Source organism: Frieseomelitta varia, unplaced genomic scaffold (genome assembly GCF_011392965.1).
Source record: "Frieseomelitta varia isolate USP_RPSP 00005682 unplaced genomic scaffold, Fvar_1.2 scaffold_417, whole genome shotgun sequence".
Classification (NCBI taxonomy): domain Eukaryota; kingdom Metazoa; phylum Arthropoda; class Insecta; order Hymenoptera; family Apidae; genus Frieseomelitta; species Frieseomelitta varia.
In genome coordinates, this window is record NW_025110165.1 from 1 (window position 1) to 26179 (window position 26179).

Here is a 26179-nt window from a genome sequence, read left to right on the forward strand (position 1 = left end):
TTTTGTTTGCTTTCTTGCTTCATTAATCATAACAAATGCAACGAATGTTCACACGTTCGCTCCCTTTGTCTCGCGAAGAATCGTCGGATTTAATATCCCCATCATCCTTTCTTTTTCCGCGTCGTTTCGCTTTCAATCGGTTCGATTCGAATCCTCGAAAATAAAAAAAAAAAAAAGAAAAGAAAGGACGAAATGGAAAGAAAGAAAAAAAATACGAAGGAAAAGAAAAATAAAAGAATGCTTGAAAGATAAGAGAAAATGTATCGTCGCTCGATAATATGCAAATCTCGATTCTCTTTTTTTTCTTTTTTTTTCTTTTTCTTTAAATGAAGCGCTACGCGATAAAAAACCTGGCCCTTGCTTTTCTCGATGAAATCGTAGAAAGGAATTCGGTGTTTGAAAAATATGCGATCGTTTTTTTTTAAGCCGAACACGTCATACTATTATTTCCCGTAAAAAATACAATACGGACCGTAATCGATACAGGCACGATAAATATTAAATCACACTGCGCACACGTATCAAGTGCTAACTGCAACATGCATTATGGAGCAATTTTCTGCATTGTTTTCTACTCGTAAATCGAGTGCAATGCGACGTCGAGTTAAACGGCCGAGACGGTTTTATAAAGGGGAGAGAGGGGGAAATTACAATAAATAGTAACGAGGAACGAAATAAAACGCTACGGCGAGAAAGTGATACGCACGAAATTATACAATATTGTATTAGTTTGCAAGCAATTCTTCACGTTCGCGTTTCTTTTTTTTTTTTTTTCTTTGATAGTACGCGTGACCATTTCTCGGCAAATAAAGTTCGTATCGTTGTTTCGTATTGTTTCGGGCTCGTTATCAATATCGTCTCGTCTCGTTCGCTGGAACACGTGTCGTTTAAAGTCAGTCGCATTGCTGGTTTGAGGGGGGGGGAAGTTACCGGCTACGTAAACGAGGAACACGTATAATAAATATCGAATAACAGTTGTTACTTATGATAATACGAAGTAGTAGAATGCAGCGTACATATAGCATAGCAGTTGCCACAGAGAGTACCTACTACATACGAGTTTGTCACATTCATACTAGATTTTTTTTTTTTATATTCGCTGGCTATTTCTTTCTCTTTTTTTCTTTTTTTTTCTTTTTCTTCTCACCGATTCAACCCATTTAATCGTTTCTTTCATACCTTCTCATTCATCCCTCGTGCACACCTCTAGTTCGTCGTTTTATAGAGCTCTTTCATCTCGTTGTCTCTCTCATGCATTTTTTTTCCTTTTTTTTTCGTTTTTACCAAATCTTTCATCCATGTTCATCCACATACGTACTCACGCACACATTTATTCTCTTCGTTTCTCAAATTGTCCACGATTTTATCGATTTACCGCCATGTGTTCAACGAAAAGATACTGTAATATTTCATTCATCTAACCATCCGTTAAACAACTGAAAATTTGCCCGTGTACTAGGATTTCCTTTCATCTTCCGGTCAGTCCGTTATTTGTCCGTCATAACACAAACAATATAGACTTTTCAAAATGTCCAACAATGTCTATTAACATCCTTTAGCTATTCACACACTTTTGAAACCATCTTCTCCATCTCAACGTCCGTGTCGATGTCGTGGTGCACGTGAGTGCTGGCACTGGCATTGCTGATGGAATCGACAGAATTATTAATTGGCGTGCTGGTTGGTAGAACCGTCGACGCTGGCGGCGTGTTCGGGGTGCCAGGAGTGCTGGAGAGTTCGATCGGAGAGCCCGGTGACGCGAGTGGTTCCACCAAATCCTCTAGACCCTCGGGAGTTGGTAATTTACTCAGTTCTTCCCTCAACAAACTGTAGTGTCTCTGGAAAGTATTGCGAAATAAAAGAATTGCAACATACCGCTCTAAAGTAGCTTCAAATAAAAGTAAAAGTCATTGATTACCCTTAAAGCTAACGCGTTGAGGGAAAGAGTGCGACCAAATCTGCGATCTGACCCGTGTAGTTCCATATCCCTTATCCATCCTTCTAATTGTGCAACAATTTCGTGCCTCTTTATCCAAAAGTGAGTATGTATAACCTGCGAGTCGAACACGAATGAGAAAATTATTCGTTCGTTCATTCACGTAGCGTGTAAATAGCTGTAAGTGTAATTACCTCTTTGAAACAAGGGCATGGATTGCGAATTTGATCAAGCATCGCCCACTTAGCAGTAGCCTGGCAAATATTCGCGTTGTACTCCTGACTAGATTGAGCCCCGCTTGTCGTACCTCGTGATCGTTCGTATCCCGGCTCGTTGAAATAAGGCTCCGATACCAAAATCAACGACTGTATCGACACCAGGACCTGTTTCAACATTCGCTCGATTAGTAATTTGACGCACGAACTATATACGTCTGATTGATCGATATCAACGCTCACCTGCAGGAAACTACTAGTGTGTGCATTCCATTTTTCTTCAGGACGACCGTGCCATGTATTCAATACACTCAAGCAGACTTTCCCGTCGTTGTATAGATTCGGGTTAAATCGCACGGTATGACGACCAGTAGTTTCTAAATTTATTAACATCGGGCTGTTTGGATAGTCCGGAGGGAAGTACACGTCAAACTCGAAACAACCGTTCGCGTATGGTGTTTCCGCTGGCCCTGTTATGAGCACCTAGAGTAAACGTATAATTTTGACATTAATGAAATAAATAAGACACAGAGGATAATTTCGTTATGTCAGTTATTATTTGTCTCGTTCATTTGCAAAGTTACCTTCATTACGTCTAATCTATCTGCGTCGCACCTAACGAAGACACTACTGCTGTATGACAACGGTAACGCAGTGGATAGTGTAACAGCTTCTTGCGCCAATCTCTTGACTCTCATTGGGTGGCTTCTCTCACCAGCTGCCCTCATGGTGGATTCAAAGTGATACGAGACGGCAAACTTGTACCCACCAGCTTCTGGATTCTCAGTGATCATTTCATATGTATCTACAATTGTGCGTGATATATTAATATAAAATAACGCATGCGTATAGAGGATGACGAATGGATAGATCGTAGAAGAAACACGTTTCCTTACCAAATTGTAAATTTTTCATAACTTCTATGTATCGTTGTTCGATAGAACGCAGAGGTAATTCCGGAGCCGTGGGACTAGGGCCAGGTAGTTCTTCTTCGATTCCTGACAATCTGGAAGTAGCATTCTGCACTATGGTGGCACTCTCTTGAATGTCAGGAATCAAAGTTGCTAAACCTTCGTCCTGTTCGGTATCGTCCGGATACTTGAACAGCGTTTTCGACTTGTTACTCCTGGTGCGATTAATCTTGTGTACGTACGTGTCCACGCAAACTCTCATACTGGATAGAAGCGACACGACGGACGGCTCGCCAGACTTTCCGCCTCTAGGTAACAAAAGTGGAACTAATTGATTCGACAGAGCCATAGCTCTGAGCAGCTGCAGTACTGCTCGATACAAAGGAATGTGCCTCGCCATATCCAACACCGAGTCGTTTCTCAGATACGAAGACAAGGCTGGAAGTAAGCACGATCGGGCTAGTAGATCGGAGAAAGACGCTGGCAGTTCTATTTGCGTTTGTCCACCGGAACCGATGTAGCTCGCCAAAACTTGTAATAATACTGTAACGTGTTCCTCTTCGGATCTCTGTCGCATCAAAGCTTGCTCGACGTTCCACGACTGCTGCGTAGACCCGGTGCCAAATCCTGTACCTTTCGCCCAGTACAAATGCGAATTATCGTCGCTACGTCCTGCTTCGCCCTGACTGCCAGCTACCTTTTGCTCCGAGTTTTCGTTCTGATTCGTTTGATGGGTAAACACGGCCAAACAGTTTAACAACAAGAGCATAGCACCCACTTCGATGGTTGTTTTACGCAAGAGAAGACCATCGTCGGTGGTCGCGGGCGTAGCGTCGAGTAATTGTTTTAAAACTTGGAACGGCAAGGTTGGTAACAACGCGGCCAATGGCGATGTCAAGACATCTCCACCCTCACCATCGTCCGAAACACCTAGAGCAAGGCGTAACAAACACTGTGCTCGTTTTCGATCTCTTAACAGTACTTCTGCGTAACCCGGCAGCCTGAGGAACAACCCAAAGGCAGCGAGGGAATGCGGCGGCACGTAAGCAGCTGGTGACGATGCCCACGGAGAGGAATTATTTCCACTTTCTTCCACAACTTCGCAAGCGTCGTCGGTGATTCCTAATTTGACCCATTCCTCGTACGTTTGCTCCGGCGAGGGTAACGGGACGGGTGGCGGTCTGGAGTCTGGATACACCAGCGGTAAATGCCGGGCTAATACCGCTAAACCACCACCGGCGCTGAAAATACCTAACGAGCTTTCTATGCTTCTATAATTTAGTAACTCGCTGTCGTTTTGCTTCGTTATATCCTCTGAAAGATAAAAAGACAATTGTAGACACAAACGTTCCTCCCTGTTAATGTAATTCGTTTGATATATACATATATACCTTTCGAATCTTTATTACGTTGACGCAATATAAGGTGCAAGCAAGGTTCAGATAAAGATATCCCACTATCTTCGGCAATAGCCAGAAGCTGGGCAATGGTCAGCTGTGGTGGTAAAGGAGTATTTGGGCGTGATGAATGTATCAAATACTGTTGATTGGTAGAATTGGCAGAATTCTGCTGAACGTTATTCGTCGATGTTTTACTTGTACTTGCTGCTGCATCTATTGATAAAAAAATCTCAAATAGATTGATCTTAAATTACTCACATTTTATATATTCGAATACATCATACAGACAACAAATGATTTACCAGAATTTGTACGTGACTTTCTTACGATCGGGCCACGAGCTTGTGACCTGTTAGATGCTTCTTTAGCTCTTTTGTCTTTCGCTGTATTTCCTGCAGCTACGCTAAGAGTATCTACTATAAAGGCCATACCGGATTCCCAAAGTTCTCTAGAGCGATTATTATTTGCTCCAGTGTCAGTGCCCTTGTACGTATTTGGCAACAGTAAAAAAAGCCATGTACCTTTATGAAACATTTAGGATTTTGTTAGAAATTACATCGCAAATGTAATTATTATTAATTAAAGAAAAAGAAAAAAAAAAACTAAAATTCAAGTCACCAGAAACTTGTTGCAATATATCCGCAACGGTTGATTGTGTAGACATGTACAGTAATTGATGATAATGTCCGAGTGGATGAGCTGGATGCGGAGGCATAGACAGCATGCTATAATTGACTGCTGTGTTTGAAACTTTCATAGGTGCATCGGAGGTTACGGACACTAATACTTTTTCACCTTCCAATAATAATTGTAAAATCAATCGCCTCGTGAAACCCGAAATCCCATGAAGGTAGCGCACGTCTGTTCAATAAATGCTGTATAGTACGTGAAATGAAAAACAATCTGAATTAAAATAAGTAGAATCGCGTCTTACTGGAAGTTGTTCGTTGTTGAGAAATAACATCGGTTAATAATTCGGCTAATAATTTTTGATTTTCGAGATGGCACCAACAACACCTAGATAAAAATTTAATCATTGCACTTTCTAATGACGCGTATGATATACTCGTTTTGGAACATCTGTAAAATATAAAAATCCTTTTAGTATCCACTTCTTTTTTTTATTTTTCTAAGATAGTACAAATAAAGTCTATATGACACCACCTTAAAGAGGACAACGATGGATTTTCTACAGGTCGATTACTAAGGAGAGAAAGAAGGGGTAACCAAAATCCACGTCCTTCCTTCCCAAGCCAATCGCGCATTCTACCTTCCGAGCACACAAGGGTTAAAAATTCTAACACCATTGCTATACTTTCTGGTTCTGTCATACATAATCCACCTAAACAATGATTATCATAATTCCGTTTGTACAGACTATAGAAAGTACAAGTTTTTTTTTTTTTTTTTTTCTTAAAAAACCACCTACCAAAATAATTATTTGTATCCATAGAACTTTCGCCAGCTTTATCGCTATCCGTCAAACCTCCTAAATTGCTCTGACAATTATCCTTCATGGACATCTGTCTACTTTCAGCCTGCTCTTGCCGCGAACTCTCCAGATTGCAAAAATCTACACAAAAGTTTCGTCCTTTAGAAATTTGTACGATTCTAGAGAGAGTGAAATCTCACAAGATAATATCTTACCGGTAATTAACATTGTCAACGAAGTAGGAAGTCCAGAATCGATCAATTGTTGAATACCTGGTGGAGACCGAGCGGCTGCAGCCACAGTAAGCAACTGTCCTTCTGTTAAATTTAATCGCTTATATTCTGATAAGACATAACGATAATACCACTCTTCACCATTAAATTCGCTCTTTCTATCATCTGTTTGACCTTCTCTTTCCTTACGATCATCCGAAATCGACGCAGAATGATCTGTTGCCATGTTAGGTACCAAAATTTGTACTCTTTGAAGAAGCAAAGGAAACAATGAAGGTCTCACGTAACAAAATGCGCAAAGGGCAGAATCAATTGCTTGTTTTAAAGCAGAACCCGTTCCCAAGACCAAAGTCCATTGATACAGAGCACTGTTGAAAACGCAGTATATATTAAAATTTAGTTTATATTAAAAGGAAATTAAATAAAACGTGCAGAATATAACCTACTTGAAAAGTTCATCAGTCAATAAAGCTTGCAAATCATAATTAAGATTTTGTTGTTGGTGAGCTTCCCATATAATGGAAGACACACAATGAATATATACAGCAGGTGGGTTAATAGTATTAGGGCCATTACTGGGCCGAGAAATTCCATTTACTGCTGATGCATGAAGCCACGATAACACCGCTGTCATACGAGCTTCTGTGCAAAAATCTTGTATGGAACATAATTGTTGCAACAATTCTACAACCAATTGAACAGTTGATGTTTCTTGCGTCGTTGTGGCACCTGTAAAATATCAACCAGTTGGATTTCAATTCGTTATGTATCCAGAAACATACATTTGAAAAAAAAAAGAACAGAATCAATTCCCAAGAAAAGCAGTACCTTGAAAGAAAGAAGTAGACCTGTTGTTGAGTAAAAGACCAATAAGTCGAAGTCCAAGCTCTCGAGAATGTAAGCCTAATTGCAAAAGAACCCTCTCCAGATTGGGAGTAAAAAGAGATGGTGCTGGGAGTAACAGAAGATTACAACATGCTTCAACCAGTCCTTCAACGGAAGCCGCAGAATTAAGCACTTTAACAGCGAGATTGCTGTTCAACGTGCTCACGGATAGACATTGATGTAGCAATCGCAACCAACCCAAGCTAGACAGAGATACGTTACAAAATATTTTTTACTTATGAAATCACAGAGGTCCGCTTCACAGTGAACGTAATAAAAAATCGTATTGTACAAATGTACGATTCATACGATCATTAAAAAAATTACCTTGTCTTGGTTAGTTGTTCTTCGTCTATAGTGTCACGATTTGTTTTTATTTCACCGAATGCTGTGGTACCTAATAATCTAATTTGACTTAAACTTATACTTCTTGAATCACGCGGTTTATATAATCGTACAAGTACGGATGTTGCCACTTCTGGCTGAGATAAGGTGATGCGTATAAATGTTAAACCTGCCGTAGGCATCGGTGGACAAACAGGTGTTAGAGGACTGTTACTTTCTCTTGAAACTTCAATAGCTACAGCTGACGGACATGCTGTAAGATAGTGATATAATCATAGTGATATCAAAACATGACATACATTGTCCGGGTATTATTGCTAATAATACATTTGTATATCTTACTAGCTAAAGAGGTAAGATGTGGCTGCAGTTCCACCTTTCTCAATAATATAGCACAGGGTAAAGTGATCGCAAGATCAACCCATGCTTCATCAGGAAAGCAATGATATAACCAGGCAGCCGTCCTGGCTCGTTTGTGTGGTGTGGAACTCTGTATAAGAACATCTGCTGGTTGTGCAGCTGGATTAAACCAGGATATTACGCCCAAAGGAGCAAAGTTTAATAATCCATCTTCGTAAGTCTCTAGCGTATTCATGGACTTTTTGCTACTTGAAGAAGCCGCTGGTAACACAGTAGGAACATTCGAGAGATGTTCCATTACTAACGCAATCACATCAGGCGAAGCCGAGTTAGTATTGCCACTGTTACTTGATTTAACCAAATTTTCACAAAGTACTTTTACTCCATCCATCGCTGTGAACATTGCCAGCGATACTTCATTGTCTAATACCCTTAAAATGTACCAAAGGAGAGGCTCCGACAATTGCATAACACCCAGTTGTCGATTTAGTTCTCTTTGTTCACATGCTGAAAAATATATCAGACATATTAATAAACATATTAATTAAAGATTAAAATTTCCGAAAATAATTATACTTACAAGAGGAAAGATACTGATAAAGCGGATTGAGAACTAAAGAACGATTGCTTGCTTTTTTGGTAAGGGTAGTCAAAAGTTGGAATGTAGCATCTGGTATCGAAGCAGGATCACCAAGTTCAGTTGCTGTACCTGCACCAGCACTCTCACCTAAGAGCATTGCCAGAGATGAACCAGTGCTATGACCTAAAGCTCCTAACAATCGCATCATGGTCGGCTCATGTTGCAAAACTGAAAATTATAACATTCCATCGATTAATATAAATCATATTAAGCTAAAATAACATTGTCGCATTTTGATACATACCAGTGTCTGCAACGCATCGTACACGGGGTTTATTAGATGTACACTGTTGCAAACGAGACGAAGACTGTTGTTCTGCAACTTTACTTTCATCCGTTTGTGAAATATTTACATTCATTTGAGTATCATCAATGTTTGGATCGAAATCAGTTTCAGAAAGATCGATTCTCATTGAATCATCAGATCGATCTGAGCAACTCTAAAAATATAAAAGAATGCAATAAGATATCATATTCCAAATATCTATATATGGAACATTTTAAACAATAATGTATACCTCTGGTAAAGGTGTTTGAATAAGTCGACATACTAATTTAATAAGAGCTACGACTAGAGTATCCCACGATGTGGGATGATCTTGTCTGGTATCTCCACCAAATACACAAGCAAACAAACTTCCAAATCCACCAGATGAATTTGCTAAATCACCAGTGCCGCTACATTGAGCTCCAACTGTTATAAAACACGATCAAAGAAAATAAAACTCCATAACAATTTGGTTACAAAATCTAGTTTCTATGGTTACCTTCAGAACCTCTAACATAAGTAGAAACTAGTACTCCGACGCATTCTGTTATACTCATTGCAGTTCCTAGATCTGTATTGGCAAAATATAGATTTGTTAATGACGTTATAAGTTTGTACTGTGCGTCTAAAGGTCCTCTTCTTGAAGATAGAGCTCCACCAGGTTGTACTAGTTGATATATCACCCACAATAAGAGTTCTTTTAATGCATTCCCTAATGTACTGCCAGGTGTAATTACATCGCATCTCATTTTTAATCTAACTAGAAAATATTGCAATGCTTGGCAAACGGTAGGACCAGCCTGAAAATCATATATCGAAATACAATTACAGAATATAGAGATAGTCTTGAAAAGATTTATAAACGCACCATAATATATTGTTTGTCCATAGCGTTAACATTTAACCCGCTTCCAGAAAGTAAACGCAATAGCATAGGACCCATATTACGCTCTTTTACGATACACCCGGCCATACCACCGAGAAGACCATCTAATGGTTGTCTACTATTTGCAGCTTCTGCAGGATTTGTCTGTAATGGTTGATTACTTGCCAGAGTCAAACACTGAAGAGCGAGACACCAAGCTCGCAAAGAAACTCCCGGGTGCCTACAAATTATAGATAATTAGATTTTCATTATTGAACAATTTATATTACAAATTTCTATCATTAAAATGAATTTCATATTTACCAAGACAATGCAGATATAAGGTTTGAAATAGCTGTTGAACTTAAAGGTATAACGGGTGTGAGTGAAGGATCAAATTGATTTGAGGAATTTGATTGTTCTGTGGAAGCATCTAAATTCAACGTTAACCAAAGTTGAAGAATAAGTTCCAAATTTGTTTCCACAGTCTATTGCGAAATAAAAATAATTCTTAATTTACTCTGAATTCCTTGGAAATCATATAAGTAGTAGTTTATATAGTTGTTTAATCGCTGTTACCTGTAAATATAATTCTGTAAATATTTTGTCAAAACACCTTGTTAACATTATTAAACTCGAAGAAATTGTATCAGGTGAATTCCAAACGTCTTCACTTCTCTCATTCCAATTAGATTCTGCTTTTGATGTTGACTGTTGGGGATATCGATTTGATTCTGATGGTACCTTTTGTATAAAAATTAAAGATAAATTTAATTCAAATTGTCCTAAAAATAAATATAAATACCATTGACTCACATGTATCGTGGTACTTATACTATAAGGTAAATTATACATGCTGAACATAGACAATATCCTTAATGATAACTCTATTCCCATTTCTACTCCATATTCCAATCTTGCATCCATTGCTAAAGAAATCCTATACAAATTTTCAATTAATTTAATATTTCATACAATTAAATTATATTCAAGTATTTACATGTATATTATACACATACCCGGATATGTCTACATTCTTAGGTAATGGATGACCTTTCTTTAATGTATTTCTACCACGTTCTAAAATATCATCCAAGAAATCTTCAAGTTCACTGTCATCAGACTCTAAAAGGGAAGGCAAAAATCCATTGGACTTTGATGTTGAAGCACCTGCAGACAACACCACTATACCATCATCGTCTTCCCCTTCACCATCCGCAAACCCTTCATCATTACCAAGTGGAACAGTAGTATTACTTGTTTCAGCAGCACTAACGTATTCTTCTTCTGGTGTTCGACTCTTCTCCGTAACAAGAGATTCAAAGTTTTCCTCGGAAGAATTTCCTTCATGTGTAGAACACGTTTTCGGAGTTAGTTTTCCGCCTATAACAGTAAATAATTAATGAAGAATCAAAAGAAACACACACACACACACACACACACACATATAATAAATCTTACAATCATACTTCATGACAATAATACAACTGTTTTATACCTTCTAATAAATCCTGTAAAAGGCACGAAACTGCATGTGAAGACCAGGCCGCGTCAGAAGTACTCGTTGCCAATCTGACTAATTTTAGGAGCTGTTCTTCGCTCATAAGCTCACACAAGCTAATTGCAGGACGTGTAGATATCACTAGCCTAGCGACTACCTATATGGCACATGATACAACAATTCAAAAAAGTTGCCTTGTAAAAAGCATGAAGCTTATTGTATATTAAAAATTATCAAATATATCTACAAGCTAACAATATTTTGATTATAAATTGTAATACTAAGCATTGATACAAATAAAGCATTAATGAACTAATTTCATAATTTATATTTCGTTCATAAATAAATAATATATATTATGGTTTTAAATCGAATTAACTTACCTTGCAAGCTAGTAGGAACATATCCACATTAGCAGAATTATATAAAATAAGAGCAATAAGTCCACGTGCAACAGGCAAAACATGTTGATGTGATAAGTTGGATATATATTCAACATCCATATCCGTTGTTTCCGGTTTGCTAGAACTTATAGATATTAAATTATTATAGATATTATTATTAACTTATAGATATTACTATAAATATTAAAGATTGATCAGACCGTTGTATAAATTTTTATTACAAACCTTGTGTTTGCCTGTGGTTGTGAACTGCGGGAAGAATGTTGCGCATCATTTTTACGAATACTAAGGATATCTTTAAAATGCTTGGCAGAATTTTGTTTTAATGTTTTCTTAAAGAACTGCTCCTGTGATTTTAATGTTGCTTTCATTTTATTGCACAACGAAGCAGTATGCGAAAGATTAGTCCATCCCTTAAAAATTCATATATTATTATTAAAATAAATAAAAATATATATATATAATAAAATAATTATATAAATATATATGAATTATAAATAAATATATAAAATAAAAATAGTTTCATACCTGTGATGACGTATGGAACGCTTTCTTTGCTTGCTCCAACTCTTGAAGTTGTTGCTTGTGTTGCATTATATGTTTCTGTAATTTTTTACGATAACTAAAACTTATAGAACGATTGGCATTACCATATTTCCTCTGCATTGCAGATTCTCCTTGAATAAACTCCCAGCGAGAAGATGAACCTTTTAAATAAATTTTTGTGATAATAAGAATTTAAAACACTAGTACTACTTTATTTTATGAAATATCTATATATGTGATACCTTGTTCTCTGGTTTTATCATTATTTTCCTCCAAACAAGTAGATGGAATCGTTATAGTATCTAAACATACTGACAAGAAAAGCAGTACCCAGCCAATAAGTGTTATGTCCAAATGATTTGTGTCAGATGTTTGAGAATTTGACAATGGTGCCAATAATTTGCCTAGCGTACGAACCATAGCATCTATCACAGAAGACCTATTAACTCCAGCAATCAATGATTTACGCCCAAGAAGAGTTAGCAAAATGAATACTCTAAAAATTAATGTTCAACTTAGATAAAATTTTTAATTTTTATTGAAAAATTGAAGAAATTATTCCATACCTGTCTTGTGGAAATATGTGCGTAGACGACGACGAATAAAGATTAATTAAAACATTAGACAAAAAATTACCCCACCAAGGTTGATGACCAGCCATACGCGTTAAAAGTGCAACGGCTTGCAGTTGTAACCGTGGAGCTGGGGTAACAACACAAATCGAATGAAAAAACTTTTCACAAACAGTTGGTGTAAAAACATCACATATTGATAACGGTATCTAAAAAAAAAATAGATATATACTTAGAAATCCTAAATAATTATAATGAAAATCATAGTACATAAAAATTAGGAAACACACGCTAGGTATTGGACCAATTTCATATCCTACAAACAACAGAATATCGAGTAAAGTTTCTCCCAAGGCTCGCAATTTATCAGTTGGTGCATTTGCTAAAGACATTGTAGGTATAGTTTGAGAACCTTTCCACGATTCCAATCGTCTCCATACACCACGCACAACATTTAGTTGATGTTGAAACATTATACATTCCTATAATATATAACGCGTAAATTTTTTACACACGTAATTAACCTTTGTATTAAAATACTTGGTACATAGTTATTTAATTTACTTGGTATGTAGTCAATATTTTTACAGATGACAGCTCTTTATTTTCATTAGATACTTTACTAAAAGAAAGATAGTGCTGCATATGCATAACATTAGTAGTTTCTGAACACAACAGTGGATCCAATAGGCTTTTTAATTTTTCAGTAGCTAAACTAAATCTAGAAGAATAAAAAACAAATAATGACAAATTGTATAAAACTTATTTAAATAAATATATTACAAGTACCTGCACTGCACGTCTTCCGCGAGAGCTGATAATATATTGCACTGTGTATTGATAGTAGCTTGCACATTAGAATCAAACGTATCGTCACAAGTTGACGAATTACTGTTTAATTCCGCGTAATCTTCCCCAGGTAAAACCATCATATGTCCGTAGAAAATTCCTAATGGAATTTTACACATAGTAGGAGACATTCCATATCGACCTATGATTATAATCTAAAAGAAATAAAACAGTTCTTTTTATCATGTAAATGAATAAATAAATTAAGCTAAGTGAAATAAATGCGCTTCTTTATTATAGTAAAAGCGAATATTATTAAATACCTTCAGATATCTACAAACAGGTGGTGGTTGAAGATCACATACAACCAAAGACCTATTTCCAATATCGCCAGCAACAATAAGTCTGGTACCATCGATTTCCTCTTTTCTTGTCCATATATCTATAGATAATGATGCTAAATCACTGCAGCAAGGTATAATCAAATCCGTAAGCAACACAGGTGATCCAAAATCGAGGATAACAAAACGGCGAGCACCAGAATGCATTCGATCGACCACTAACGCTTGTTGGGGTGGCCAACACAATAGTCTTCCCCATGGAAATGTAACATCTTTTCGCTGTAATGTATACAGATAACATGAATTAGTTTTTTAACAATGTTTATTTTGACAATTATTAAACATCTACTTTATTTCTACTTTGTTATGAAGTGGATCATAATCATTCAAACAAATACATGAAAATACAAAAATAAATAATTTCATCCTACAAAAAAGTATATTAAGATTGAATGTTCCCAAGAATTTTGAGTAGAAATTTGGGTAAAATCAATCATGTTTTTATATACACTTAATTACTCTGTGCACTTAATTTCTATTTTTTATAAAACGTCATAGTAGGTATAATTTTATATAAATTATTCTTATATTGTTACCCAAAATTTCATGATATACGAAAAAACGTATACATTTATATACTTAACATTAAAAGCGTTAAACAGGAACAAATTTATATAGATTTAATTAAATCTATTAAGCCGAAGTGTGTGCACCCGCATATATATATATATATTTGTGTATGTGCGAAATAAAATTGGAAATGATATTACACTCGCAAAATTAAATCATGGAAATATATTTGAGCAATTTTGCATCATATCTGCTCGTGCGTTGATTTCAAAACAAATTATTTAGTACAATAGGACTTGTGCAACTGGATAACATTCTTATCACACCTATGTTTCATTAATCTTGTAGATAATTTAAATGGAAAAATGTGCAATATGATAAAATAATATCAAAATGACATTGATGTTAAATGCATGGAATCCTAAGGCTGTCATGCAATTTGCAATTTATCTAGCTTTGTACCGATATATTAATGAAATTATATAAACTGAGTTACAAACAGCGTATTAATAAAGCTATAAAAATTCATAGTGACGACAGGAAATCGTCAAATCGAGAAACGGAAAGAAAAAAGTGCAACTTCTCATCTATATAATCTACCTTTTTATAATTGCTGTCTTCAACTTTGTTTATAGTAGCATTGATATTTTGTACAGACGACTTTTCTTTCGTTACAGTAGAACTTAATATACGTGAAGTAGGCATGTCATTTTGTGTATTATGCCATGTCTGATTGTTGATAGGCATATCATTAGCTTCATCACAGTCTGATTGATCATCAGGTGTGAATATCAGTTGTGGAGCTGGCTTCTTTAATATTCTTCCTGTACATAGACTAAGTAGATCACTTAACATAGGTGTTGACTTAGCCTGAACATCAGCTCCTAGTGATCCAGCATCCAAGTTCTACAATGTACAATGATTTCTATCTAAATTACCTCTATTTGAAAAAACATCTATACCATTTAGGTTTAATGTTCGACACTAAATGACTGTAGTTTTAACTGTTTTACTTAAAAAACAGAAATTGTTGAATTGCCTGTCCTATTTTATGTTGCTCTGTAGATAATTTTTTTTTCATTATTTGCTAATGTATTGTTATATCAATTTTAAAATAATTGCATGTCCCATAAAATCGTTAGTTTTGAAATGTAACATGAAAACAGAAAGAATGCAATATATTAATGAAAAAAAAAAAAAAGTGACGAGAACTTACGTAAGTGTGATGAGTAGTTTTGATGTCAGGTACGCCGTTATTGTTTGTAGCTGTACTATCATAAAGAGGTGCCCCAATATTCATGCATGGGTCAATTTTCTCCATCTTGGTACCATCAGAAGCAGCAAGACAAGTGAAGTGAAGAGGCTCAACCTAAATTTTTACAATTTTTGAATTTTTACATTTTTATTGAAATATTAATATTTATAATTAAATATTATTGAAATATTATTGAGATAATTACCTCCAAAAGTCCTTTCATATTGTGATTAGCGCATAAAGCCTTCAACTTGCTAGATACCACAAGTTCACTAGTTGGATGTGTAGGCAGTGTAAGTAGGTCCCTCAAATCAATAGCATCCTGAGAATACATGAAACTTGGTGAAGCAGTTGACGGTCCCGTTTGTTCATTAGCTACAGCTGACACATATGTAGGAGATATAGGACTATACTTGGGAGGCACCGGCGATTCCAAGTCGAATAATTCGGTCTCAAACGGAGAATTATATAAACCAAATCTGTAAAAAGTTGGGAAGTTATTAAATTGTTTCAATGAAACATTAGACTAAGAAATTGAATTATACCTCGTCGCAAGTAATAAATGATATGGATTTACACGATTCGATATTTCAGCAGCTATTTGTTGTATTAGAGAAATACATTGTTGAGCAATACTATGATTTCTATCTCGTATTAAAGTTCTATTAATTAATAGTTGTAACCAACGTAGTGAACCAGCCCATTCAACTTCTACAATCGATGGTAATAATGTTACTAAAACAGACACTAAAGCTTCGTCAAAAGATTGAGGTGGAGGGTCATCCAAATTATAAAAACCACTGAAAATAATTTATTGCATTGTAGAATAAATTTTACATATGTTCTTATTTATTCAAATATTGTTGCATCATTAACTTACCCATTACAAAGCATAATTAATTTTATACACTTGTGCGCTATACTTCGACCAGCATGTAAAAGACAAGTTCTCAGTAAATTAGATAATCGTGTCTGCACTGAACGAATTGTTTCCAATTGAAAATTTTTTATTTCGGTATTATTTTGATTGCTACGAAGCCTCGTTAATCTAATAGAGGCTATCCATACAAGAATATCTAACGCAAGTGATTGTGCAATTGGAGACCTATAACATTTCAATTATGTTATAATGTATTTTCACATAATAAATATAACTTCATTTATTCTTGTTATTACAAGGTTTGTTCTTACTTGTCAGCCGTCTCTAAACAAGCTACACTTAATAAATTTTCAAAGCAACTTTTAGACTCTAACATAGCACATCGTTGCGCCCTTTCATTTGGTATATTGGTAGAATACACCGTTCGAACAGTAATTGATATTTCATAAATACAATCACAACCTTAAATAAATATTAAGAAAAAGAAATGAACCACATGTTTCGTAATGTTTAAATAAACAATAAATAAAATTACACTTACCAATGTAAACATCTAATTTTTTACTACTTGCACCTTCTACAAATCGACGTACTTCAACTATCCTTAACTTTTTAGATATAGGAGGTTTGTTGTCTGATGAATTTGTTGTTTTCGACTTTGGCGTGGCCTAAAAATAAGAAAATAACATCTATCACACGTATCATATTTAAATTTCGACATACATTTTAAATAAATACTCACATTATCTTTCGCAGGATCAATTAGAGCCTTAATATGAACAAGAAGCGTTCTGGCTTTAGAACGAAACAGTTTTGGACTAGTCAATGTAACACAACCAGAACGCCAAGATAAGTCTAAACTACGATGTAAATCAATCGGTCCACATAAAATTTCAGTATTATGTTGTTTCTGAAACTCTTCTGTGATTACAGGATTTTCTCCCTTTTGTTCATTACCTATGTTAAAATCTATTCTTTCATCCACAGGAGTTAATAAAGGCTCATGATGACCAATTCTTTTAATATTTTGTTTTAATAAAGTAATTTGAATCGATGGCAATTCTTGACAAACTGAATGCAAACTATATCGTACATCTACGTGACCAATACGTCCTGCGGCACTTCGAGGAAGAGTCAATTCAAATATGTGCTCGTCCCAAGTGTTTCTATAATTTATGAAACATCCGAACAACATGAAACATGAAGTAAAGTTAATATCTAATAAGTAGCTATATACTCATACAAACCGCTCATTGTGTAAACGCCAGGTACGAGTATGGTGTTGATCTTCTGATTGATGAAAATGTTGAGGATGACGACGCTGTCTTTGGGCTTGCATCATTTCATTCCAACAAGGAGGAACAGTAGCACCATATGCGGGAGAATGATGGTCAAATCGTGTCAATTCATAAAGGGAACGTAAATCCGAATACGAGAAACTTAATTTGTGCGCAATTAATTGATCTCTGAAAAAACATATTTCATGTTTAAAAAAGAAAATATTTTATCTACATTGCTAATTTAATTTTATTTTTAATCTTACTGAAAAGCAGATGATGTTGACGTGCTAGGAATTGTACTTTTATTACTACTTTCTTCAGCTGTCATCATATTAATATCCTCAATATCCTCCTTATCTTCCGTAGAATCTTCTTCATCTGTAGTAATAAAAAAGTGAAGAGCACCATCACTTGTACATGCACACAATCTCTCTAAGCCTGAAAGAAATTATTTTGTACAAAAATATTGTATTAAAAAAAAAATATATTAACATACACAAATATTAAAACTTACTAGTGCAATAGGCTGCAGAAACAAACTTTTTGCCTTCTACTCTCGCTTCAGTAACTGTTTTTAATGAATTTAAATTTAATACTCTGACAACACCATCTCTGCATACTAGAGCCACTTGTCCTACAGGTTCTGATACACTAGGAGTAGCAGTGGAACACCTACTAAAATTTTCATCGGATAATGTATATTTATTTTTGTCTTGAAATGGTAAAAACACATGTTCAACAGGAGCTTCATCCGCAGATAATTCTCGTTTTGCTACTGGTTCAGAAAATACCTTCACCACTTGCCCCGAAAAATCCAAAGCATACACAAGTAATACGGTATTCATATTATTTATGTCATCATTACCACTTATTAGTCTATCAGACTGTGTATCATTATGGTCCCAATACACGTAACCTTTCTGAGGGAAAAATTCACTATCCTCATCAATATCCATCTGATTATTATTTGAAATTAATGAATCTGTGTTATCTGTCGTAGGAGACATGGCAACATATAAATGTCTTCCATCTTTAGATGGTTCAATGTGTGTAATTTTAATAAAATCAGGAGCTTCGATAGGTAATGTCTTTACAACAACTGGTTCAGTCTTTGTTATTTTCATGATATCCAAACTTTTCTTATTTGCAGTTGTTAGATCAGATGTTGATGCAAAATGTTCTGGACAATTTATAGGATTAAAATTGGCGTCAAATGAACTGGATGCTGGTACTGTGATACCAATTGGACTTGAATAGATCCCATTGGAAGATGATGCAGAAAGAGCAGATGTTGGAAATATACCATCAAAATGTGGACCAACTACATCTGCATCTACATCCTCTATTACTGGAACTTCATAAAAAAATTTACTAACCAAAAACTCTTGATATAAATTTTCTTGACGTTCACCATTTGAACTAGCACTAGTGCCTGTTCCAGATAATGTCTTTTTAGCCTTAGTCTCCTTAGTATTATCTTCTTTAATTGGTTGTGTTGTTGCAGTTTTGTGGTGAAAATCATAAAATACTAAATAGTGCAATCTTGATGGTGCATACTTATCACCTGCTACCTTCATTATATCTAAAGTATCACTGGCAGCACTATTTACACTGTTCATTGCACGAACAAGAGATGATGATGAAGCTAAATCTGTTGAAGCAGCCCACACATTTTCTAAAGTCCTTAATTGTGATGGGTTACTAACTGTTACAGTAACAGCACACACTACACATGGCCTGATTTTAGAGTCTGATGTCTCTACAGATAAAAGCGTAGAACCAGATGTATTTGCTTCACTGTTCTGAGATTTAGGAGAACCTACTACAGACAATGCTGTGACTTGTACTTTATGAGAACTTGAATGCTTAAAATCAGAAAGGGGATCTGCCTCTGAATTAAGTGTCCTTAAATATGATGTTAAATTTCTTGTGGAACCAAATTGAATAGAGTCTTTATTATTTATTTCTTGATCTATAGGAGCCACATAAAATGACACCTCCCTCTGTGGAAAATGTATTTTATGAAAATATTTTTATATGAGAAAAATCAATTGACATGTATTACTAAATATTACCTTTAATTGATTTGTTACATTCCAAACATTAATAAAACCTCCACTGGAAGCTGTAGCTACAAGGCCACTGACATTTGTAGTGCTAATCACATCTACAGTATCACCAGCCTCACGTGCAGGAGCAGTAGCAAGAATAACAGACAAAGGAACATTTTGTGTATATTCTCCTTTGACAAATGGACATGCTGGGGAATGACGTTCATGTTCCGACCAAGGTTCATCCGTTGGTTCCCAACAAACTAAACACACATTGCATGTAAAACACATTATCCTATCATCACCTGTTGCATTTGGTTGATGATAGAAACCAGCCTGCGCCATTTGATCTGGCAAAGCCCATCTAAAAAATGAATTACACATAATACATCTGTCCAACTATTATCTAATAAAAAACGATGGTTTTACTATCTAATAAAAAACGAGTGTTGTACTTGTAATTCATGTGTGGCCATTTTGAAAAAGTATCTCGACGTGTAGCTTCACTAAACATTAATGCTTTATCAGCAGGACCTCCTTCTAATGGCAGGCCTGGTAATAGGCCATTTAATCGTTCATTAATGGCAGAAGCAATTGGCAATGCTGGAATATATCTGCTTAATCTCTTCAATTCCGTTACTAATCCTGAGCACACAAGTTTCAGAGAACCATGTGGTAATTCCAAACATACTGTATTCCACTGTTAAAAACAAAATTAATTAACACTTGTATAAACATCAACTCATTTAGTAATTTAAAATTTTACTATGCACTTATTTGTCATAATTACTTTTTGAGCTTTAATTCCCTTTTTCTGATTTGCTTCTATTACAAAGGTTTTACTTATTAATTCTTCTTTTACTTCTTGCACATGATCTACACCTGGTAACTCTACACATCTTAAACACTGATATAATAAAGTAGCTTCAGAAAACAATAACTCTAATTTTACAATGTCTTCACTTCTTGAAACAGGTGTTTGTAAAAGTGTGTCCAAAAAGAGTACGCCGTTATAATCACTACGTACTCCAATTCCTCTCCCATCTGTATATAATATTTTATCTACACCATTTGACAAATATGTACCTTGAAGTTTTCCATTTAATTTTCCTGCAAAAATAAAAATCAGAGTACTTTAATTCATTAAATATGATCAAGCAAATAAAACTTATTTCGTTAATTAAACATATATTTTAAAGATCACTCAGAATAAAATAAAAACACAAATATGTTTATGTAGCAATATAGAATAGATACTAACAAAACATTGCATAATTTGCAGTTTGGATCATTAGAATTATCATTACATAATTATTGGTATAATTATAAAACTGACATGCTTCTTATACAAATTGTGCTTTAATAAAATAACAAATGGCAAATACGTTTTTCCAAAAAAGGAAAAACATGCAATAATAAGTATAGTTTAAGACAGTCAAATGACTGTAAGAATTTAGTTATATCTTAAATAATGGCAAACCAATAATGACAATTAATTAATAGCAAAAATTGATCACATTTAAATTAATGAGAATAGAAAAACTTGAGTCACGCCTGACATATACGACCTTGACCATGAGGCGTGATTGTACGTTACAAATAAATTACGCATAGGATTTGTGATAAAATAATTTGCTATCAATGTAAAATTCTTTCATGTAAGATATAAATGAATCGAAATGCTTACCTGATAAAGAACTTTTTTGCAAAATTACTCCTGAGTTGACATCAAATACATATACTTGCGCACTGCCAGTAGTAATTAGTAACACATTTAGATTAGCATGATAGATTATACTTTTACACTCAGTATCCACATTTAAATAACCGTCTTCCTTTAATAACCACGGATCATCATCAGCCATTTTGCTCATACAGATTACAATTCTCAAAAAATTTGCCTAATGCACGAACATCACAAAAAACATGGCGTACTCATCACCGCCATCTTTGAGTAGAACGTCAGCAAATCGCTCTGAAGTCAGCTAATAACTGTCAAACGATTAATCCACTAACGATACATCGATACACATCCATCGATTTTCAAAACTACACCTACAAAGAACATCACAGATGCACATATGCAATCTAAGGATAACATTTTGCAAGTAGATAATTACGCTCATAATTCTTCGTATGTCAAAGAGATACCAAAAGTAATTATAATGCACTTTCATGAATATTTAACGAAAGATTACCATATGTTTTCGTGCATGTAATTTCGTACAATTTACATGCATATTTTTCCGTGTATTCACGAAATTAATTATTAAAAACTTGTCAAGGAATATAAATATAACTCAAGTTTTTTTAATTTCTAGTATTTATTTTGTATTTTGAATATAAAATATGTGATTGTGAGATAAATTTATACATTACAAACTACAAGAAAAAAGTACATAACAATTATGTACAACAAATGTTCTAAATAATGTATTTTAAACTGCCCTACGTATCTTGGTTTCTTTGGCAGCTTCTAACTCTTCCAAGAATTTATTAACATTTTCTTTCCTCTCCTCCATAAATTGTGCATGTTCTGCTGGATCTAATTCACGTACAATTTTAATACCACAAGTTCTAGCTATTCCAACAAGCATTACACAAACTTGTTCTAAAGTTAATAATGCTAAAGTTGGATCTTGCCCCTTAATACAAGCAATTTCATATAAATGTTTAAATGTTATTTTCCCTGCTACTTCCTCTGAAGAAAATAATAATATATTTAATATAACATATAACATATTTTTTTAATCTTATGTTTATTTTTGAGACATTTCATTTACCATTTGGTATTTTTCCTTTTTGAATTCCAGCTGCTTGTTTCAAAAAATATATGGCTGGTGGTTTATGAATTACTAAATCATAAGTCCCATCAGATTTTACTTTAACACGACATGGTAGAGGTATACCTTCTTTAATATTTTCTGTCCTTAGATTAAAATCTTTGCAAAAATTTGCTACATTAATATTTCTCTAAAAATAATAACATCAATTTCATTGAGTCATAAAATATAAATCAATGCAGCGTTTAAGACATAAAGTGTCAATCAATGCATTGTTTACTACTGTATTAATACAAAATAATACGACATTTATTTGTAACTTCATAAAATACTGTAAATTTTAGATATAAAATCTTTTAACCTGTGCAAGTTGTGATCCCAATGGTGGTTTAGGATTTGCCATTCCTGCTGGAATGGTTACCTGTAAAGGTGAGGCATGAATAACCTTTTGCACTGCTTTCTTCCAATCTTTCCCTTTTCTCATTGCCTTAGCCATTTCTCTTTTTTCTTTCTTAAATCTATTTAAATTTTTATTTGTATCAAAATAAATCCAAGTAGTATCTCAAAGGTAGTATAGTGGTAAAATAGTATAGTTATTTTTATCAAGTTGACAACGCTTGGACAAGAAATTCACTATACTATAGTGTAAACATTAATTTAGGTCAAAGTACAAACACTTTATGGCATTAAATAATTTAAAAACCTTATTAAATTAAGAAGATACAATAATTATAGATTTGTCTTAAAGAAGATTAAATCAGTAACAAATAATCAAAATGGGTAAACGTCAGCATCAAAAAGATAAAATGTAAGATTCTCTAAAATATTATTTAGGTTATGATAAAACAATTTTTGTTTTCCTGTTAAAATTTTTGTATTTATTACTTTTACAGGTATTTAACATATACAGAATGGACAACGTTATATGGTGGGAAGAAGTCTGGAACTTCTGAAGCAACTGAAGATACAACATTTCGTCGTTTACCTTACGACCATTGTTGTTTAACTCTGCAGCCATTTCAGCACCCTTATTGTGATATGCAAGGAAATATTTTTGAACTGGAAGCAATATTAGAATATATAAAGAAGTATAAGCATAATCCAGTTACAGGAAAACCATTAGATTCAAAAATGCTAATAAAACTTAATTTTCGTAAGAATTCAGAAGAACAGTATCATTGTCCAGTTCTTTTCAAATTATTCACTAAACATTCTCATATTGTTGCTATTAAAACAACTGGAAATGTATTTTCATATGAGGTAAAAGTTTATTAAGTTAAGAAATATATTTATTCGTAATTTATACTTATTACTTATAGTAACATTTTTTTTAGGCAATAGAACAATTGAATATAAAAACACGTAATTGGAAGGATTTAATAAATGATCAACCTTTTACAAGAAAAGATATTATTATAATACAAGATCCAAATAATGCAATGAAATTCAATTTATCTACATTTCATCATATTAAAAATAATATAAAGCTTGAAGATGAAGGTAACATCTTATATTTCAAAATGGAGATTTCAGATGATTACAATAACAATTAATATACATAAATATAATATAATATACATATTGATAATTGTTCTAGAAATGATAAAAGAACGTAATAATCCAAATGCAAAATTGAAAACTGTATCTATGGAAACCAAAGAAATATTAGCTGAATTAAATAGAGATTATAAACAAATTGAAACTAAAAAAGAAGTCTCTAAGCCACAAGCGGATAAATTTAATGCAGTTTGTATATTAATATTGGCATTTTCCTTTCATTTGGATAAAACAGCATATTTTAAAATAAAAATTTATAAATGTAGGCACACTATTCTACTGGTGCTGTTGCAGCTGGCTTTACATCAACAGTAATGCCAACAGAAACTACACATCAAGCTGCAGTTATTGCAGAGGATTTAGTGCGATACGAAAGAGTTAAAAAAAAAGGTCTATATATATAGCATAATTACTATTGTTTTATATTTTAATTAATTGAAATATTTTTTTCCAGGATATGTAAGATTAGTCATGAATTTTGGTGCTTTAAATTTAGAACTTCATTGTGAACTTGTTCCAAAAACTTGTGAAAATTTTATAAAACATTGTCAGAATGGTTATTATGATGGCACAAAATTTCATAGATCCATACGAAATTTTATGGTAAATGTACAAATATTTTAACAGATTATAAAATAAAGTAAAAATTAATTAATATTATTTTATTTAGATACAAGGAGGTGATCCCACAAATACTGGTAATGGAGGAACATCAATTTGGGGGAAAACATTTGAGGACGAATTCAAACCGAATTTGGTTCACCAAGGAAGAGGAATTTTATCAATGGCAAATTCTGGACCAAATACAAATGGATCGCAGTTGTATATATTTTATTATATATTTACATGTTTACAAGTACAATTTCACTAAAATTAAATAATTCTGTTGATTCTAGTTTCATTACGTTTCGATCGTGCAGACATTTAGATCGTAAACATACCGTTTTTGGAAAAATAGTAGGTGGACTAGAAACGCTAAATGCCATTGAAAAGATTGAAGTAGATAACAAAGACAGACCAATAGAAGATATAATAATACAAAAAGCGCAAGTCTTTGTTGATCCTTTTCAAGAGGCAGATGAACAATTAGCTAGCGAGCGGGCAGCTGAAATTGAACGACTGGCACAAGAAGCTGTAAAAAATAAATCAGATAATAAGACAGGAAAGAATGACGTGTTAAAAATATATCGATCAGGCATAGGAAAATATATAAAGCCAAACAAAGAAGAAGACAAGTAAAATCGCATTATATACATTTTTAATTATTTATTAATTACGTATCTACAGATTTCGAGAATCATATTAATTGTTAATTTTATTTACAGAATAGAAAAAGAAGAGTCAAGTATAGCACCTACAATTAAAAAAAGAAAAGTCACAACAAATTCATTTAGTGATTTTTCATCTTGGTAGTTATTTAAAAAATTGTACAATTATAAATTATTTGAAATCTTATAGATTAAGTATTGATTTAATTTTATATTCTGTAATTGTAAATATTAATTTTTATAATTATAAGATATTAAACCATAATCTATATTTTTATTGCTCTCATTGTAATGTATAAAATATACTGAAAGAAATGTAATTATGAACATATACATGAAAAATGAATATATTTTAATAAATATAATTTTTTTCATTGATATAAGTAGCCTTGCTGCAATAAAAAAAGATTATATTTATTAATTCGATAAATTGTATTTATGTAGATATAAAGGTTAGACAATAAATGTTGGAAGTCATGAACCGGGTTCTCCATATTTGATATTTGCTTTTCCCAACTGAGGGAAGTAAATTGATCACTTAAAATTGACACATTTCACTATCATTTTAGTTAAAAATTATTACGGGTTGAGTGTCATTTGTGCAAGAATATCTACCAGGTTAACATATATTAAACATGGATGATTTAGGTGAGTAAAATGTGTTTTAAATACGCAATCGACTTTGAGCTAACCTCAAACTTCAGTCGATCGTACTGTCAGAAATATTTACGTTTATAATCATACTTATAATATATTATGTTTAATCCTGTGGAGTATTTACATTTTTGAGAGGTTCTAATTTTATTTTTTATTTTAAAAAAAATAAAAGTATAAGAATGAAGATATATTGTTTTTAAAAAATTTTTTTTTTTAATTTTTCAAATACAATATC

General features: G+C 33.7%; 3 protein-coding genes across 10 annotated transcripts; 1 reads left to right on the plus strand and 2 right to left on the minus strand.

The window, feature by feature from the left end:
- Positions 1 to 4: 4 nt before the first annotated feature.
- Positions 5 to 21644, minus strand: LOC122531787 (baculoviral IAP repeat-containing protein 6). 8 transcript variants are annotated; one of them, XM_043659988.1, is made up of 52 exons: positions 21367 to 21644; positions 20470 to 20789; positions 20135 to 20379; positions 19704 to 20043; positions 18143 to 19631; positions 17892 to 18066; positions 17596 to 17814; positions 17091 to 17514; positions 16890 to 17016; positions 16660 to 16810; positions 16349 to 16573; positions 16014 to 16268; positions 15674 to 15947; positions 15430 to 15582; positions 14814 to 15119; positions 13626 to 13922; positions 13303 to 13517; positions 13078 to 13234; positions 12804 to 12995; positions 12508 to 12722; positions 12184 to 12437; positions 11924 to 12102; positions 11621 to 11808; positions 11375 to 11519; positions 10989 to 11148; positions 10748 to 10873; positions 10510 to 10660; positions 10307 to 10430; positions 10070 to 10234; positions 9815 to 9978; positions 9494 to 9731; positions 9125 to 9425; positions 8876 to 9051; positions 8602 to 8797; positions 8298 to 8525; positions 7700 to 8224; positions 7340 to 7610; positions 6956 to 7215; positions 6574 to 6856; positions 6110 to 6495; positions 5892 to 6035; positions 5627 to 5804; positions 5397 to 5542; positions 5081 to 5323; positions 4765 to 4983; positions 4454 to 4675; positions 3048 to 4376; positions 2736 to 2956; positions 2395 to 2634; positions 2131 to 2319; positions 1919 to 2053; positions 5 to 1838 (listed from the first exon to the last, which is right to left on the minus strand). In XM_043659988.1, exons 1-52 carry the CDS (start codon positions 21551 to 21553, stop codon positions 1560 to 1562), a joined length of 14031 nt encoding a protein of 4676 aa, XP_043515923.1. In that variant the 5' UTR covers positions 21554 to 21644; the 3' UTR covers positions 5 to 1559. The 8 variants fall into 8 exon arrangements, with proteins under 8 accessions (XP_043515923.1, XP_043515922.1, XP_043515924.1 ...); XM_043659987.1 differs by having other exon boundaries at positions 10510 to 10675; XM_043659989.1 differs by having other exon boundaries at positions 10510 to 10615; positions 10727 to 10873.
- A 439-nt stretch (positions 21645 to 22083) lies between these two features.
- Positions 22084 to 23072, minus strand: LOC122531792 (39S ribosomal protein L11, mitochondrial). The gene is made up of 3 exons (XM_043659998.1): positions 22824 to 23072; positions 22463 to 22652; positions 22084 to 22380 (listed from the first exon to the last, which is right to left on the minus strand). The coding sequence occupies exons 1-3, from the start codon at positions 22956 to 22958 to the stop codon at positions 22118 to 22120; spliced, it is 588 nt and encodes a 195-aa protein (XP_043515933.1). The 5' UTR covers positions 22959 to 23072; the 3' UTR covers positions 22084 to 22117.
- Positions 23073 to 23110: 38 nt separating this feature from the next.
- LOC122531790 (RING-type E3 ubiquitin-protein ligase PPIL2) lies at positions 23111 to 25615 on the plus strand. Its single transcript, XM_043659996.1, has 9 exons — positions 23111 to 23270; positions 23356 to 23722; positions 23797 to 23962; positions 24060 to 24208; positions 24286 to 24409; positions 24474 to 24622; positions 24690 to 24841; positions 24916 to 25254; positions 25345 to 25615. The coding sequence occupies exons 1-9, from the start codon at positions 23239 to 23241 to the stop codon at positions 25430 to 25432; spliced, it is 1566 nt and encodes a 521-aa protein (XP_043515931.1). The 5' UTR covers positions 23111 to 23238; the 3' UTR covers positions 25433 to 25615.
- The last annotated feature ends 564 nt before the right edge of the window (positions 25616 to 26179 follow it).